The sequence below is a fragment of the Sparus aurata genome, chromosome 9 (assembly GCF_900880675.1).
Source record: "Sparus aurata chromosome 9, fSpaAur1.1, whole genome shotgun sequence".
Lineage (NCBI taxonomy): Eukaryota > Metazoa > Chordata > Actinopteri > Spariformes > Sparidae > Sparus > Sparus aurata.
This window is the reverse complement of record NC_044195.1, coordinates 15,107,959-15,126,731: the sequence shown is the minus strand read 5'-3', so window position 1 is coordinate 15,126,731 and position 18,773 is coordinate 15,107,959. Positions and strand designations below refer to the sequence as shown.

The 18,773-nt window shown below is 41.6% G+C and overlaps 1 protein-coding gene across 3 annotated transcripts in view; it reads left to right on the top strand.

Moving 5' to 3' along the window:
• Window positions 1–18,314, top strand: part of sytl5 (synaptotagmin-like 5) — a 48,020-nt gene extending 29,706 nt beyond the window's left edge. Inside the window, exons 6-18 of one of the 3 annotated variants that reach the window (XM_030429169.1) lie at window positions 1,011–1,154; window positions 1,658–1,760; window positions 1,880–2,009; window positions 4,074–4,174; window positions 4,841–4,936; window positions 7,738–7,803; window positions 9,739–9,917; window positions 11,587–11,689; window positions 11,775–11,936; window positions 12,036–12,144; window positions 12,765–12,903; window positions 13,602–13,810; window positions 15,116–18,314. In XM_030429169.1, coding sequence (XP_030285029.1) covers window positions 1,011–1,154; window positions 1,658–1,760; window positions 1,880–2,009; window positions 4,074–4,174; window positions 4,841–4,936; window positions 7,738–7,803; window positions 9,739–9,917; window positions 11,587–11,689; window positions 11,775–11,936; window positions 12,036–12,144; window positions 12,765–12,903; window positions 13,602–13,810; window positions 15,116–15,258 — 1,684 coding nt within the window. In that variant the 3' untranslated portion in view covers window positions 15,259–18,314. Of the gene's footprint in view, window positions 1–1,010; window positions 1,155–1,657; window positions 1,767–1,879; window positions 2,010–4,073; window positions 4,175–4,840; window positions 4,937–7,737; window positions 7,804–9,738; window positions 9,918–11,586; window positions 11,690–11,774; window positions 11,937–12,035; window positions 12,145–12,764; window positions 12,904–13,601; window positions 13,811–15,115 lie in introns of all 3 variants that reach the window. The other 2 variants (XM_030429168.1, XM_030429170.1) reach the window with 2 other exon arrangements.
• Window positions 18,315–18,773: the final 459 nt, after the last annotated feature.

Here is an 18,773-nt window from a genome sequence, read left to right as displayed (position 1 = left end):
TGAACGATCTGTCTTTGTGCATATCCATCCAGTAGATTTTGAGATATTTCAGTCTTGTTCCAAGCTAGTGGGCCGACAGACAGACCATCATCGTGGCCAATCACATGGCTGAAATTTCCAAGGAATTTCTCTAAAATATATCAGTACGTTTTTCTTTATATCCTACTAACTAACAAAAAGAGATACAAACCGGACAGAAAGCCACCTTCTTGGAAACAGAGGTGGATTTCATCGTTCGATGTCGGGATTCAGTTCCCGTCGGTCAGTTCAGCAGGAAGGTTCGTTCATATCGTTCAGTCGCATTTCCGGCAGTGAATCATGTAATGCACAGTACTCAGCTCCTCGTTCTCAAACAATCGTGCTAACGGTCAACACAACACTGTAGTTCAAGGCAAATACATAGCTGCAACTTCATGATTATGTGTACTTTTAGACAACACAACGGTGGATAATGTGTATATTCACCTTGACATTAAATTGACATGTATTGAAGGTACGCCAAGGGTGACTGACTGACTGACCAAGAACAATGAGCTAGGAACGAAATGGAAACGGTTGCTATGCTTTCCTGTTTCACATTGGCTAAAATTCGACGACAGTGTCCTAGACTCAGCATACGATTGGCTGGCTCTCAGTCCTCTTCAACACTCTGATAACTAAACAGTGAACAACACAGCGACTCGTCTGTGAGAACGACAGAATGAACGAGAGAGAAGTGAAACATGGAATCAGGTCAGTTCGTTTGCGTTAATAAGTCGTTCCTTTGAACTGATTCGTTCGCTATCGATCCATCTTTACTTGGACACAATTATTCAAATGAGTTGCCTCCTGTAATGTACCAAGGTTGTTCTTCACTTACCGGAGTGTATTTCCCCTACAGAGTGACTGAGATGATCATGATAAACCAGGGGAATCAGTGTAATGGATCCGCAATAAGCAACATGACTGAATATCTCCTGTAGATAACAGTGTGTGTGTGTGTGTGTGTACATGTGTGTCTTTGTGTGTAGAAGGATGAAGCTGGATAAGAAAGGCATCCGACCCACCTTGAAGCCGGAGAACGGGGTCGACAGCGCCAGTGTCAAAACAGTCTCGGAAGGAGATGCTCAAAGCGTACGAAGTGTTCGCTCGGCTCCGAGTCCACGTACAAAGAGGTGCTCATCCAAACCACCAATATACAGCTGTGTGCTATCAATGTCATGTCATACTGAAGCTTCATAGGAGTTCACTTAGACACAGTTTTAGAAGTTGTGTTCAAACATACGCAGTCTCTCTGCACTGGCTCAGCCTTGTATTAAACCTCAAAGTGTGGTTAGAGACTTGCATTAGACATCTAGGCTGAAACTGCCTGAGGAATTATTTTTGAAACCTAAACACTTAGATGCATCAAGGCCAGATAACTGTTTTTTTTTTTAAAAAAACACAAAAGAATTCAAGTGGGATGGCCGTGACAGCTACTTAAAGCTCAGCCACATGAAGGCGTCTTTAAAGATGATGTTTGAGTAAATATTTATGTGTATGCAGCCGAGGAGCCTCAGGCTAGATGCTCCCACAAGTGTTACGCAACTAATCAAGGCTTAAGTTAATATTATTTCATGATAAGGGATAAAAGGAATGTCACGGGTGTTGAAATACTTGATGTTGAACTGGTTTTCAGGGGCAGTGCCGTGGCCTTGGAGCCCTCAGGGATGCCCACGGTTCCCAACAACCTGCGCTCCCAAACTCCTGACAGATCCTCCACTCCCGGCGACAACCGGAGGGTCAGGGTCAGCAACTGATACACAAAAAACACACAGATGGAAACACACTGGGGGGACCATTTCGGATTACATTTGTTTCTTAACAAGAGGTTTTTGCGTGTGTGTGTGTTTGCGCGCAGCCCGACGGAGCGGAGAGCGTCGCCAGCTTGCGGTCCGTCGACAGTCCGTCCGAGAAAAAAGCCGCCGGCCATCACAGGAAAGATTCGGACACTCCGACCATCTCTGTGTCCAGGGCCTCGGTGTCCTCAGGTACCGACACACACCTCTGACTCCTGCTGTCGTCTCACAGCTTCACAGGTCGCACAGATTCAGACAATCGCAATCTCAAGATGTGTTAGAGTTTTAAGATATTAAAAGTGAATTCAGACGGACTGACCTCTGCAGAACCACTCAGCTGCTCTCCATCCCAGACTCTTAAGTACCTCGTACAATTATTCATACTCCTTCAGTCGGGAGCGGATGTCACGTCTGCACAAATTGCACTACTAGCTCACACCCCCGTCGCTGTCTGCTGTACTTCTTTGGTTGTATCATCTTTTTAAGTGTAATCGCCTCCACTTTTGTCTCTCTCCGCGTCGGACACTTTATTTCCACTTGTAGCAGCTGCTAAGCAGTGTGTCAGGATTTTTAAATAAGTGTTGTGAAAAGAGCTGCTGAGTAAGACCACAGACCACACATCAGTGTAATATACACTCACGCTGTAGCCATTTTGTTTTGCAGCATTGTATTTCAAGAATTGGGATGCATTTTCCAACATCCTAGCACTTCTCTATAATCGTATTCACGTTCTGGTCCTTGACTACGGTTGATGTGTTCCCAGGACACAGTTTGTCCCTGGAGGAGGCCTCAGATGCTCAGTCTCTGTTTGGAAAATGCAGACGTCTGGAGGAGATGCCACCTGCAGTTTTAGACACAGTTCTGTAGTTTTGCGAGCTTATTTACACCTCTAACCGATTTCACTTTGCAACGCGTTTCACGGGAATTATAAGGGACTTTCGGGAAATACACACACTTTCTCTGGAGTTAGATCCAAACTTAATTCCATTTAGTGTCCGTGTGTCTGGTACGTGGCTACAGCTGTGAGGCAGTTATTTGCTCATCATAAAAAACTGTAAGCCAGGAGAACCAGCTGTATTGGCTACAGGGCTGTAGTGGTAAAATAAAAAGTAATGTGGGTAAACTGAGTGTGTGTGCATTCAGCCCTCGGTAAGCCCTGGTTTGTTGTCTGTTTAAAGTTCAAATGTATCCATCTCTGAAGCTCAAGACTGAGGATCTCCCCTTCTCCCCTTTAAGACCTTTTGAAAACACAAGCACAAGTTTAAAGGATGAATTAAACTGTGCTATCAGGCCGTCTGCTCTAATGTAAACTGCAATCGTCAGCATATCCGGCTGACTAAGAACTACTGATTCATTAACCCCTGACAACACATTACACCACCGTATCTAAGATAAAGGTGTTTAGTATGGTCACCAGACATGGCATCTCTCTACAGATCCCACCCTGTAGACTGCAGCTTGGGACTGTGAAAGCTTGCGTCTAAGCAAAAACAAAAAATCCATCCAATAAAGTGAGTAAAAATGTGACTCGACTGATGCAGTATGTGCTGTATATATGGTTAAAGTCATTTCCACTGCAGAGGAGTTCACATCATCTAACAGGGCAGCAGGTAAGGTAGCATACAGCCTGCAGAGTTAAGCAGGCTACTTTTTACTACTGAACTGCTTTTCTATCCAATTACAGCTGATGAAATCTACCGGCAACAGTTGTCATTTTAGCAACGTTTACCAGTGAGAAATAAGAAGCCTGCTTTTTTTTCATGCTGCTGTCTGAAAACAAGGACAACATGTTTTCAAAACTGCGATGAATTTCTAAAGGCAATCAGTGAGCACAGGAAGACGGACAGGCGCAGCCTCCTGACGTCAGCTCCATACTAAACACAATGAGATGAGAGATGAATTCTAACTTCTCGCCATTGTCTTCTTGTGTTTCTCAAAGGGCTGAACGATTTGTTTAAATCCACATCTGTTTCTTTGTAATCACAGCTCAATCAAATGTAAAGCACTTAAAGCTGCATTGTTTAACATAGTGAGACGCGTTTTAAATTCCGTTTTTAATGTTTATATGCAGCAAAATGTTCACACGTTGTCCGAGGGATAACACGGTGATGATGATTTGTTTCTACAGTGTTTTGCGTTATCTGCTTCTTTTCCTCGGTGTTTGCCTTCCAGTCTCTCTCTCCCTTCAAACAGCATCTTTGAAACTACTCCCCCCCCCCCCCCCCCTTCTCCCCATCTCTCTCTCCCTCGCACCAGATCACAGTCGCTCAGAGATGGACCTGTCAGCTCCTGGTTCTGAACCCAGTGACGACGCTCTCAGCCTCAGAAGCCGCTCGGTCCCCGGGCTCAACGAAACAGTAAGCGCCATCAACCCGTCCCCTTTAGCCCCACATATTTGACTTCTGTGGCAAAATTCCTTGCAGAGCACAATCACAGTGAGACTGTTTGATTTTTCGGTCCATTCATCTCCACTTTTAATCCATACATCTACTGTGCTGTAAGTCCATGTCGAGCTCAGCATCTGTGGGCAGATGAACTCAGCGTGATGCGCCGGATGCTGGGCTGAATGTTAATGCTCACTTCAGAGCTCACTTCAAAGAGCATGACGAGCATCTAAACAGTTTTAGGCTGAAAGCAGGTGGAGGATCTGATGGTCAGTATAGGGGCTGCTTTGTCTCTGAGCGCTCATTTGCATTCATGGCACTTTACAGAATCACAAACACGCGGAATATTTTAGATCTGCTCATCCATTCATGCTCACGAGTGTACTGTAAACCCGGCGACATTGTGATTCCGCGTGTGAGAACCGAGTAAACAAATTACCACACTCTGTCCTGACTTGTCTGATTGAATTTATGGAAAGCTGGCTGCATCCACCCACCCACACACACACACACACACACACACACACACACACACAGAGCTGATGTGTGGAAAACTGTGCAAGTGTACACGGATGCCTTGGCCAGCCTCTCAGATACCATCTCCTCCTTTTGATTAAGTCTGAACGCTGTCGTCCGCAGGAGTTTTCTGATGAGGATGCGGAGGAAGACATCGACGCTCTGATGTCGGCTCACAGCAAGACTCCCAGCCGACGCCTCAGCAACGCAGTGTCAACGGTAACGCCCATGTTAAACACAAAAAAAAAATGTCACAAGCACATTCTGGGGGAAGTCGTAAACGCTCTCGTACAGTACAAACATATACTCACACACTCTGTATACACACGTACGCTCGCCCTCACCTGATGCTAGAGGCATGGAGAGTCTATTGTTGGCTGTGTAAACAGGATGAGCTTCAAGGCCAGAGGACAGCTCGTGTCACGAACACCTTCCTCTGCAGCACGCTTGCATTTACATAAACTAACTACTCCACTTGTAGAATATGTATTCAATAATGTAGATGCTAACGGTTATGTGTGAGAATAACATGCAGGCAGACATTTGAATATAGGCTCATGTGTTAATTTCTTGTTAGTACTTTTCTAAACTTCATAGTTTTTCTCATTTTAAAGGGTAGATTTGGAACACAAGTTACCTAAAATGAACATCTCACGTGTTACGATTCACATTAAGTGTTGGATTTATGTCTTTGATATTTTGATTATTTTGTGCAACAGGGCCAAGTAGAGGAAAAAAGCAAACATTAAAAGCAGTTTTAAAGGCGCGCTGTAGAACATTTAAGTTTATGTAGGCAGGCTCAATTTCTTAGTTAATGTTGGCTAGTGTTGCTCTTGGAGCGAGGCACTGAGGCGAGAACGTGTCCACCCAGCAGACATGATGGACGTGTAAGGCCAAAACTCTCTGCTTGGTTCAATTTGATATTAGTTCCCTCTTTTACTTGACTTGATTTCCCATGCAGACACAGTAGCCCCCCCCCCAGCAAAGTTGACTTGGTCACACAAGTTATTGTTTTCTGGATACCCTCACAACCAACTATAAAGTACTTAGTCTGGCAGAAAATCCAGTTATTCTAAAGGCCTGAATAATGGGCTTATTCCCTGACTGAAACCGTGTGTGTGTGTGTGTGTGTGTGTGTGTGTGTGTGTGTGTGTGTGTGTGTGTGTGTGTGTATAATTTGAGCGCTGCATCGGTAAACAGACGAGACAGGCGTCCTACCTGTCTGACATTTATCGTGTCATCTCATAAATGACTAACAGCCGTCACTGAGCTGCTGTTGGCTGTGCGAATGGACGTGACGAGGGACTTTGTGCAGATAGTTGAGTCTGTCATTGATTCAAGCTGCATGTATTCTGCCCACTGTTGCATGAGAGGGCTTTGGTAAACAATGAAAGCAGGACTAAAGTAGTATAAGTGAGATTATTTTAACCTGTGTGCTGCCTTTTTAAAGCCTGCCTGTTTGGAAGGGAACAATTGCTTGGACCCGTGGACGTGAGCATGCTCCGCCAGTTGTTGTTTTTTGTGTTCCAATTTTTAAAACTTTATTAACAACACGATAAAAATACATCCCACAGGATTTAGACACATTTATTGAATCATTCCTGAAACGTGAGCATTACAACTAATTGTTATTCATGATAACAATAAGCATTTTTTTATGCTCCTTTTTTAAAATGGCGTTTAATTGACTGTGCCAAAGACACGCTGCACACATGAAAATCTAAAAACTGTGCTTCATGTAATGCAAAATGTCAAAAGACACGTACATAAATGATAGGCTTACTTTATTTGCATTTGTGGGTGATGTTGAAAGACAAGCCCCACCACTGAGATCTCACTCTTAAGGAGTTTTTCTCCCAAGTGTTAACGATGATAAAATGAAATCTTTACAGCCTCATCATTACTAGTGATAGAATTTAAGAATTCATGAAGAAGTTATACAGCTCATGTATGCAACTTCATACTCAGCCATGCACTTCCCGCACTTGAATCAGCAATGAGTCTGCTGAGTGTGGAGCTGAATTGACGAACTGTTGTTGAGAAGACTAAAAAAGAAAATGACCACTCTTTCCATGACCCATTCGTTTTTCACGCTCTAGAGAAAACTTTATTTTTCTTTTATTAATCCAGGTTTTACTGTTGAATCAGAATGATACACACATATACACTCATTTGCCAGTTTATTAGGTATACCTCACTAAAGTTAATGTAGTCGAATACAGCAGCCGTGCACTAAATCCTGCCTTTATGAAGGTTATAATGTAGGGAGGATGGTTTATAGAGATGTTGAACTGTATTGCATTATGTATTGCAAGAAAGGTTTGCTTTTTAGCCATAAACAAGTTGGACAAAATAATAGAAACACCAAGTATAAACACATGATGAGAATGTTATTAGTGTTGTTGGTCTAAAAACAACTTCGAGACACATCTAAATGTTGAACTGATAACGGCACAGGATTAAAACGTAGTCCAGTCGATGATTTCCAGTCAAAGCCGTGAACATCAACCTGTTGGTGTCTCCTCCAGATGAAAAGTCAGAGGAGTCAATAAGAATCATCCTCTGTGGTCCGTACAAACATTTCATCACAATCTGTCCAGCAGCAGAGATATTTCCGCTTCTGTCGTGCCTTCAGCGGCCCCTCAGCATCACCAGAATTCTTTTTTTTTTTTTTTTAATTGAAAATATGAATGACTCAATAGATAAGATAATAATAAACTTATCTTCGTTCTTCCTCATTCCGACTGCCGCCCTGTGTGCGTCCTCGTAGATTTCACAGATGATTCCAGATGAGTTGTAATCTCTGTGGTCTCCTCTGATAATCACCATGGTAACTGTGTGTAATGCGGTTTCTGCAGCTCCTCCTCTGGGGGCCGGGGGTCTGTGCTCGGGGTCTGTCTCTATCACTAACACATCAAAGAGCTTAGTTCTCTCTCTTTCTCTCCCCTTTTCCTCTATTTTTTTCCCCTTCTTCCTTCCCCCTGTTTATCTCTTCATCTCTCTAATGAATCGGCTGCCAGTCCTCCACTCCCTGCTCAGAGAGACGGTGGGGGTACCTCAATGTCCCCGACTCGGATGCTGAGACTGTAAGTCTCCACCTTCAGCGCTCGTGCATGCATTCATCTACACCACTGCATTATAGAACAGTAACGGTGCAGCAGCAGAGCAACATTACAAACAACATTAGTAAAACTAATTGTTCCTGGATATACCCGCATATTCAGAACACCCCTGATTGTTCAGAGTGTGTTTGCTTTTTCTTAATTGTGATGCTGAAGTTGCTACATCTACTACCATTAACTCTGAGCGCCTCGCATTAACGTAGTATCACGCTGGCTCCCTGCAGGAAATAAATGGGGGAGGCTCATCTCTGGCTTCTTCACTCCAGCGCTCTCCAGACAGCAGTGTTATTATCACTGGATTATACCACTTATATCCTGTCCACAGCTACAATAGCCATCATGGTCTGCTTCCCAAGAGATTTTTCCCAGACAAAATTACCTGCTGTGGATGTATTGATCCGGTACCTTTTGTTCATGAAATAGGTTTTGCAGGTGTACAAAACGTGGACTTCATGCTGTATGAATTGTTACGTCTTAATTTGGTAATCTGTGAAACTCAGGAGGTGCAGCAGCACAGGTCAGTCCACTGTTGGACAGTCGGTGTTAAGAGAGTGAACTTTCTGAATGTGACTGGTAAAACAAGACCACAAAACTGTCTGCTTTCACTCTTTTCACAGAGAGTTGTTACTTGATGATTGCATTTTGGGGTTTTATTTTGTTTTCTTACTTTCAAATGTATTCTTTCTTTTCATTGTGAAGATTTGCTTCTTTGTCTTCAGTGATAGTACATTGAATATATTTGGGCTTTGGACTGATAGCCAGACAAAAAATACGTAATTCTTTTTATGCGAACACAAAAAACTGTGGCGGAGACCAACAATTACTCAGTTAATCAAGAAAATAAGGGGTGTGGGTGTAAATCCCAGCCAACCAACCAATGCCAGCCATCTTACTCATTGGTAATGTTGTTTTTCTCTCTTACACATCCTGTGTGATGCTCTCAAAACTTTGTTGCTAGTTCCTGCAAAGGAGTCGTCCGTCATTCATTTTTTCGAAACAGGAACGATTTTCTGTGGTTTGTGGAAATTGGTTCCAGTGCAAGTAGCTGCAGTGTATCAAACTGGACCTCTGGAATCCTGAAATACACCTGAGAGTGATCGAGATAAGTTGGTATCATCTTATCAGCAGGTTTTCAGGATTGGATGGACCCAGTGTTTTTCTTGTTCTTTCACTTTTTTCAAGAAGTGAGAGGACCACCGTCTCGATTTTGTCCCCTAGTGAGGATTTTCACAACAAATAGAATAAGAAACATATCGGACTAATGTTTTACATCACTGAGTTCTACTGAAGGATTAACAACAAAAATGGATGTTTACGAAGGCCTGAAGTTATTTCATTTAATTACACTGACTCATGTTAGAAAAAAAGATACAATAATTGTGACATTTAGTATTAAATTCAAGTATTACAATCAGATTTGACATGTTATTAAAACACTAAGAACCACCGTTTTTCTGTTTTGAGCGGTGTCCTCTTCTTCATGAAGGCTCAGCTCATATCTCCTCTGTACTAGACTGTCCTCATCTCACCCCTGTGTGTCCCGCAGGCCAGCGAATCTTTTGAAGTCTGGCGGCCAAAGTGTACTACCCTGTGGGGATGCAGTTGTAGCAGTGTACAATTTCAGATGGCATGAGCCAGAACATTACCATGTGTTGCCACATATTTTATTCCACTCAAGACTGTTAGGGGCTGCAGCTGTTGTATTTCCACAATGTTTCATCAGCGTTCTGTTATACTTTAGATGCTGTTGTTGTTCTCTCCCTCATCCCGTTTTTCCCCTTTCATGTCTCACATGTGTTGCCCTCTTTTCTTTCCCCACCTATACAACCCTTTCTTCATCCTCTGACCTTCTCCCCCCTCTCATATCTGCCTCTTTATCCCTCTGTCTCTGCCTAACAGAGTAGTATAAACAGCATGATGAGCATGTACAGTGAGACCGGTGACTATGGCAACGCCAGGGTGAGCGGCGAGATCCTGCTGAACATCAGCTACAGCTACAAAACTGGTGCTCTCAATGTCGTGGTGAAGGAGTGTCACAACCTGGCAACGGGGGATGAGAGGAGGCAACGCACGGACGCGTACGAGCGCGCGCACACACACACGCACTACACAGACACTCAGCTAATAAGTACTCATTAAATCTGCAGTGGTGAATGTGAATAAATAAATAGATCTACTCCTTTTAGCCAACAACAAACATTAGTGAAAGCTTATGAAACATTTATAAAGGCAGGCTTATTATGAAGTGCTGAAACTGAATGACAGTGACTCATTTTCTATTTCTAAACATGTTAAAGACAAATGATGTTAACCTTCTCAGATGACACCTTTGACGGAGGTTCAGTTACCTCTACATATTGAACGCACAGATTCAATAGATATTGACCTTTTCCCGGTTCAACAATATATACAACAATAATTTGAAATGTCCTCAAAAGCACTTCATAAATGCTAGGACTGGGCACCAGAATCAAATATTACAACATTTTTGACCAAATGCCTTTCCCAAAATATTAACACAATGAGATTTTTTATCAATAATAATCAGTAATGTGAATATAATGTCGACGTGGGTAAAGACAAGTATCAGAACAAGACTGAATTAGAACAGTCAGAAAACATTTTGATTATATAACTTTACTGTCATGCAGCCTTTCAAATAGGGAAAAAAGGAAATAATTCCTTATTGCGATATAACAATATCCAGAATCTCAGACGGTACAGTCTCTTACATGGATAATGATATATATTGTATATATTGCCCAGCCTACCTGTCACTATAACTTCCTGGGGAAAAAAAGATGATTACATCACAGAATGAGGAAGGAAGTCAGCCAGAGTGAGTGAATGTAACATGAATAAAACAAACATCAAATTCTGTCTGAGCCACGTCAGATAGAAAAGAGAGGAAGGAGAAAAGAGGTCACTATACATAACTCATCATACATTGAATGAAGATGCCTAATTAATAAGGGATAGGAGGGCAGGGGGTTGTGCCAGGAGGGGTTTAGTGGCTCACCTTTACCTACATACCTCTAATCTAGGTACAGAGAGACCATGTAGGTTAGACATGGGAGTGCACACGACAAGAATGGAATAAAGTCTCATTTAGCTCATGTGTCACCAAAGAGTTCAGAGTATGTATCCAGTGTGCTTCCCTTTTCAATAAACGATTGCTGTGTTTCCAGCTCAAGGGTTAGGAGTGACTCTCTCAATACCCTGTGAATTAAAGGGAAGCAACACAACCATGATTTCTTTCCTTGCAGTGCCTCGCATACGGCTACTTTGTGTTCAGATATTCTCAATATCAGATTACGCTGCGTTTTGCCTACTTCAGCATATAGGTGATCTTATATGATATTATCTTATATTTATCACCTGTAATGAGGATGGCAAAACTCTTAAGTATCATAATTATTAGAGCAATGTGTCCATCTACCACATATATAATTTCCATTTACCTCCAAAGGGAGCCAGTTGGTTGTCTCCTTAGTTGCTCTGTGAAGATGTCAGGGGTTATCTTGTTTTTTTAATTTACAGTGTTTTGTTGAGCTGTTTTTATAGCTAATATTTATCCCTATTTTATTGTTCACATATCCTGCCATATTTACTGCTCTGTAGATGATGAGATCTGCTGCAATGAATCATCGGCAGCTGATGTCCCCTGTTGTATAAACAAGAACTATTAGTCTCCATCTCCTCTAATCGAACCTGACTGAGTCACCGTGTCTTTTAATTTCGTGCTAGTTATGTGAAGACTTACCTGCTGCCAGATACGTCACGACAGAGCAAGAGGAAGACAAGCATCAAGGCCAACACCATTAATCCTGTTTTCAATGAGAATCTGAGGGTGAGTGGATGGAAACAGAGTTAAACTTGAAAACTCAAATTCCAAGCTTTCATCGCTAAGCCCATGTTCGCTCTGTGTTGTGCAGTATGTGATCAGCCACTCGCAGCTGGAGATGCGAACCCTGCAGGTTTCTGTGTGGCACCACGACCGCTTTGGACACAACAGCTTCCTGGGCGAGGTGGAGCTGACCTTTGACTCCTGGGAGTTTGATTCCCAGATAGAGGAGTGGTACGCTCTGCAGCCCAAGGTAGGACGTGTAGTCAGCTGTGTGTTGTGTTGTCTTCCTCTTACACAAGCACTCACAAGGACAAGTGTTTAAAGTGATTTGCTGATGGTGTTTGTGTAGGTGGAGAGCTGTATGGACTCCACAATGCAGTATAAGGGAGAACTGACTGTCGTGTTAAAGTACATACCTGCAGAGAAGAACCTCATGCTGCCTCTGGACCAAGTACAAGGTACATTCACAACTGTGATGACCATTATCTTATATATATTATTCTCACTCATAATGTGTCAAACCTTGTAAAGAGAAAGGGATCAAACTGCTTTAACAACAAAATATCTCTATTTTGACAGATTATAATAAGTTTTCCCTGAAGTAGCATTGATGTTGGCAGTATCGACTCTTTTATGAAGCTATACCATGTTTACACTGATCGTAATATTTAGACCAAAGTCTCTTTGTTTTTATGGCTGCACCACGCCAACAAATTTAAATATTAGAACTTTCTAAACCCTTTTAAAAGAATTACTTATTAGAAAGTGGTGTAATTTCTTGTTGAATCAAGGGATACTTTGGTATACGATGGTAGATTTTGTTTTTGTGACACCTGCATGAATCCTAATTCTAGTAAAAAAATGTACTGGCTTATTATCATAAGTACATGTCCTGAGTGTATGTGCTGTTTCTATATACACACAAAGTGCATGTAAATGTGTACACACATTTTACTCATGTCTTAAGAATTTTTACGACAATGTTTTTGTCGTGTCAGTGTCACAAAAATAGACCTGAACCTTGAAGTGAAGCTTTTTTATTCACCCTTTCTCTCTGCCTGCTTGCGTCTCCCCTCAGTGAAGAAAGGGTTCCTGAAAAGCAAGAAGACGAGCAACTTCACTCTGCCTAAAGGAGGCATGGTTGAGCTGCTAGTCAAAGGAGCCAAAAATCTAACTGCTGTCAAGTCTGGAGGCACCTCAGATCCCTTTGTGAAAGGGTGAGTTGCCCCCTTCAGGGGCGGGTTTGAAGCTCATCCATTTTTGGCAATAATAAACTGTACATTGTGGAGTAATGTACAAAATAAATGTCAAATTAACAACTTTAGATATTCAAATATGAATCAATATCAAGAACGAGTTGCTATCTGTAACTCCAAATACATTTAAGCCGTGCATTTAGCTGTTTCTCTGTAATTGTTTTGTGTCTCTTTAGTAGTTTAAACTCTCTTTGTAGTCTTTCTTGGTCTCCTTTTTTGTAGTTTCTTTGTAGTTGTTTTTTTTGTAGTTGTTTTGTCTCTCTTTGTTTTCATTTTGTGTCTCTGTAGTCATTTTGTGTATTGTTGTAGTTGTTTTGATTGTCTTTGTAGTTGTTTGGATTCTCATTGTAGTTGTTTTGACTCTTAACACTCATGTCATGTTTCTTTGTAGTAGTTTTTCATTATCATCATTATCATTATGGTCATTTTATGTCTCTTTGTAGTTGTTTTGTGTCTCTTTTTAGTTTTTTGTGTCTCTGACAAGAAACAATGCCTTTTAGGGCTTGAACAAGTAATCAAAATATTATCAAAATATTATCAAAATATTATCAAAATAGCAATGTAGCAAGGTGCCATTTCTGGCTCAATTTTTATATAAGATGTGATTTTGTCAAACACAGCCTGAGCATTGTAAATAAAAGTTGTATTCTTTCCCTCAGATACCTCCTCCCTGACAGCAACAAGTCAACAAAGCACAAGACAGTGGTGGAGCGACGCACTGTGAACCCGCAGTGGAACCACACCTTCACCTACTGCGGCCTGCAGTCTGGAGACCTCAACAATGTCTGTCTGGAGCTCACAGTGTGGGACAAAGAAGCCCTGGCCAGCAATGTCTTCCTGGGAGGAGTCAGGCTGGGAGCTGGCACAGGTGTGTGTTTTCTTTTTATGAGGTCAAAGTCTTGCTAGAATTTTAAATCAAATGGTTAAAATCTCTGAATCTCTGTGGGCTAAAGAGCTTTACTGGAACTTTGAGCAGGCTGACGGTTGGAATGATTTGTGCTGTTATGCTCACTTGATAAACGTAAGCTTTTGATCAAGTTAAAAGAAGAAAATATCTGGTAAAAACCTAAATAACGTATAAATATTCATACCAAACAACAGTCCTGACTCATGAGTAATGTGTAATGTGTCTGGAAGTAAAAGCATCTAGTTGCAGTTGGGAGCTGCTATTCTTCCTCCAGCTATTGAGGTTGGCAGATTGAAAAATACTCAAAGGAGAAAACAGATTGTGTGAGCTGTGTGACTTGGGACAAGTGGATAGTGAGGCCCATTTTCTTTTGTATTGTAGAGTTTCTATTTTCCAAGACACGGCTCAACAGAAAATATTCTGAAAGAAAACCAAGCATTTTATTTATGTAAGGAAATGGTTCAATATTTTTTATATTACCTATAATAATAGGTGAATGCATTCAATTTTTATGTTGTGCCATGCAAACAACCCGCATAGGCCAGAAGCCAGTTAGCTTAGCATAGCATAATGTCTGGAAACAGGGTGAACAGCTAGCCTGGCTTTGTCCAAATGTAACAGAATTTACCTACTAGCATCCCTAAAGCTCACTAATGAACATGTGAACTTAAAGGTTTAATATGTAAGAAATGGCCAAGAATTCCGACTCAATCAAACAGGGGCGAGCATATCAACAGAATAACCGCTAACTGCTGCTAACTGTAGCTGCCATTAGCCAGTTAGCTTGATAAGCCGGGCGTCTAATGGTCCAGACTAGGAGCTCAGAGCACCAGGAGAGTGATGGTGTTCACAGGCATGTTGGAAGTGGAACACTATGTTGCACCAAAGCCTTGAAATTATGGCCATACGGACTTTTTACTCTGTTTTTTTCTGATTTCATCAGGATTATACAGTACTGTTTTGATGGAGACATGAAGGTCTAAAGGATATTTCAAATTGTTCTACTTTATTATCTGCCTTTTCATTGTGTGGTTTGGAAATGTATATGCATCATTGTGACTTACATGTACTTGGGGTGTCTCTGGTGTAGCTGTATTCATGACACCATGATGACGGTCAATTCATTCATTTAGCTTTAGAAAGTCACCTAAAGACACGTTTTCTAAAAACACCTAGTGTTTGGAGACTGTTCATGTCCTCGGGGCTCTCTAGTAGCTCTACCAAAGTAAAACAAATGTTTGTGTGTTTGTCTCGTCCCCCCTCAAGGCAAAAGCTACGGGAACGAGGTAGACTGGATGGACTCATATGGGGAGGAACAGCGGCTTTGGCAACGCATGATTGAGAACCCAGAAGTCCCCCACGAGTGCACGCTGATGCTGCGATCCAGCATGCGCAAGTGCAACTCATGAGCAGTGCGCGAGCACAGGCAGAGAGGATGAAGGAGGATAACAGAGGGAGAGGAGAAGGACAGAGAAGTGGTGTGAAGGAGAGAGGAGAGGACTGGTGGAGTGGAACTGTCAAGAACAAAGAGAACAGTGAAGGGTCCAAGACTCATGAAGGAACAGAGGCCGTCCCTCTCCCGACTTCTTTCCCCCCGTTCAGATCTCGTCTCCTGTCCAGAACAGCCAGTCATGCCTTACACACTCATCCACATGTGCGCCCCCCCCCCCCCGCTCTCCGAACCATCTAGTCTTGACCAAGCACTGCTGTTTACTGCTGTATATGAAAACATGTGATGTATGTTTAACTAACCGAATAAGCACACTGGTGTGACTCCTGATGTGTCCGTCCTCGCCCCTGTGATTCACGTACCAGAGTCATATCTGCATGTAGTTACAGCTGACTGAGACCATTTATAAGGCGTTAGACGAGACACCGATCAGTAACGTAGAGACTTAGACATTCCCCGTATAAGAGCTGCGTTTTGGTCTGAAGCACATGATGATGCTGAGATTCATCCCCATACAAGCTGTCGTGTACAGAGGTGGAAAGTGACGAGTTCTTGTACTCTGACTTGACTTTATTGATACTGAAGCAGAATGATGACGATCACTTGTGAGAAAAACTACTCTCGTAGAGTTACAATAGTAGCACTTTTGAGGACTTCTCAGGTTAGATACAAACTGTATGTTTAATGTGGAAGGAACATCACATTTTATTATCAGTTATCATTTTATTATCAACTTTCAAGTGCTCTCTAAGGTAGAAACCATTTTTTAAAAGATTTTTTTCAGGCACAGACACCTTTATTTTGACAGTAGATAAACAGGAAATGGGAGAGAGAGGGGGGTGTGACTGCAGCAATGGTCCTCTGGCGGGGATGCAAACGGTGGTCCGCTGCATATGTGGCATGTGCTCTTAACCACTCGTCTATCTGCACGTCTAGAAACCATCTTTTATTTATAAGCTTTTGTTCAGACGGGTACATGTTGTTAAAATGGAGTAGCCTCCTACTATATAGGGTACTTTGTAGATGCTACTCAGGGTGATATATTATACATTCTGACGTCAGAATATAGGCAAAAAACTAGGACTGCAACAAACTTTGTCAATATTTTTTAATTACTCGATTGGTGAGTTTTAACCTGCAAGACAATATGTGAAAAATGGCCACCACATTTCTTATAGCTGTAGGCAGCGTCTTCAGATGTTTACATTTGCGTTGCCCGACCATACTTAAATATTACTTTGAAATAAAAAACTGAAAGTCACTCATATAAATAGTACTTGAGTAAAATACTTAAAATATCTGATATTAGATGTACCTTAGTATTAAAAGTCATTTTCTGCCAACAAATATACCATCTGTATACCATATACTATGAGCTGAGCCAATATTGGATCTAGTATTCAGGAGTTTTCTGAATATTGGAATACGTTCTCTCTTAATTCCTTGCTAATTACAGTCTACAGAGTAATTAACAACTTAAGTTATCAAATAAATGCAGAGGAGTAAAAACTACAATATTTGCCTCCAAAATATAGTCGAGTGGAAGTGTAAAGTAGCGGAAAGTGGAAATACTCGAGTAAAGTAGATGTACCTGAAATGTGTACTTAAATACAGAGCTTAGGTAAATGCACTGACTCCCATTCTATCATTGCAGACAGATGGGCTCGAACCTAAAAACACTCAATTCACAATTAACTAAACCAGCAACAATAGGTTTGCATTTTTTGAGAAGCTGGAACCATCAAATGTTGAGCCTGTCCAGCCACACCGGCATCTTCATGTATGTCAATGTCGTCCTTCTCCAGAACTAATGGACCACAACTTTTCCTCTAGTGCCGCCATGAGGTCGTTTTCTTTGTATCCAACAGTTGTTGAATGGATGCCCAGGACATTGAGTTACACGGTTGTGAAAAATGTCCTTGATTAGCTGTTTCTTTTGTGTTGTCGTTAGGTCAAAGTTTTTTTCCCCCAATACTTTGGTTAACCAAACACATGCAAAACTAATGATGTTCTCATCAGCCTCAGCTGTGGTTTTTGTTTGGTGCCGCTGTTTAGCATGCTAACAAGCTAAATTAAGATGGTAAACATTACACCTCAGAAACATCAGCATGTCACCGCTGTTTTCGTGACCATGTTCGCACACTGATGGTAGCAGTTAGCTCAAAGCTGTCCTTATTTTAATTGAAATCACAATTGTTGGTTGATCGTAGCACTTGATGTAACAGTACAAGTTCTCAAAAAATGCACTTCCCAAAATGAGAGTTCTTGTGTATGTTACTTTCCACCTCTGGTTGTCGTAATAAAAACTGATGAATTAACTAAAAAGAAGACAGATTACATGACTTAGCCTTGCTTCAATGTAAATTTTCATAGCACTGTATCAGTGTGATAATAGAAACTGCATGGTATTAGATTAAACAGAGGTAGATGAACAAAAGAAAGGTTATGTAAAGCACTGATAACGTTGTCATCTCCTTAACCTCAGAAGAGATGTGTGATGTGTGAAGAGTGTTCCCAGGAACCCTGAGATGGGGGCTGAATGTTACAGAGTGAGTCAGCACTGAGGCGAGCTGCCTTCATCTCAGGGGAAGCCTAATAATGAGTCAGTGACAGTCACCTTGTCCCTGTCGCCCGCGGCTCTGAGATCCACCATCCTGTGATGAATCACACAATTCACAAAAACTATTCTCAAGTTGAATCCCATACAACCATTTTTCATGTGGAATGCCAATTTCGTCTGCTTGTACTTGGTAAACCTTCTGCTCTGAACTCCCGGAGCAAAACAGTTTCACTCTGCACAATTACATTTAGTAATAATCAAACAAGGTGTTCACTGTGCAACATACTTTAGATGAGAGGCTTGTGCAATACCCGATTACAGAAGAAACTCTTGACGTACAGCATGTACTATCTCTGTTGTGTCTGGTTTCCAAGCATCAAACTCTGTGTTCCAGCCGATTTTGTCCCACATGTGTTACAGGAATATTTTGAAATAAACACACACGTTTCCATAGACTGTTTGCCTTTTTGTTGAATGCCTCCAATATGGAGCTGTTGATTAGGCGCTGCCTTTGTGAGTGTACACCTAGAAACCAAGTTGGTGCTTTTTGACTGTAGATTTTTGACACACCACCAAAAGAATCCATCGATTTTTCTCTGAACATGTAAACATTCATTAGAAAAGCACAATTTTCTATTGAAAAGCCAAATTTGCAACAATACACCCCTCCCCGAGAGAGGCAATTGATTAGACACTGAAAACTGTTTGTTTACCTTTATTTTCAGTTTTTCTTATTTATAGTTACTTTCTGTAAATATTTTGGTGTGTTTGTTGTAGGGAAGTACTTTCTGAATACCATTCAGTGCGTTTACATGACACTCAAGAAAACCGAATTACTGCGTTAGTCTGACTATGAACGGATTTTTAAGATGCATGTATACACCTTTGTCTGACTCAAATCGGACCGGATCGGA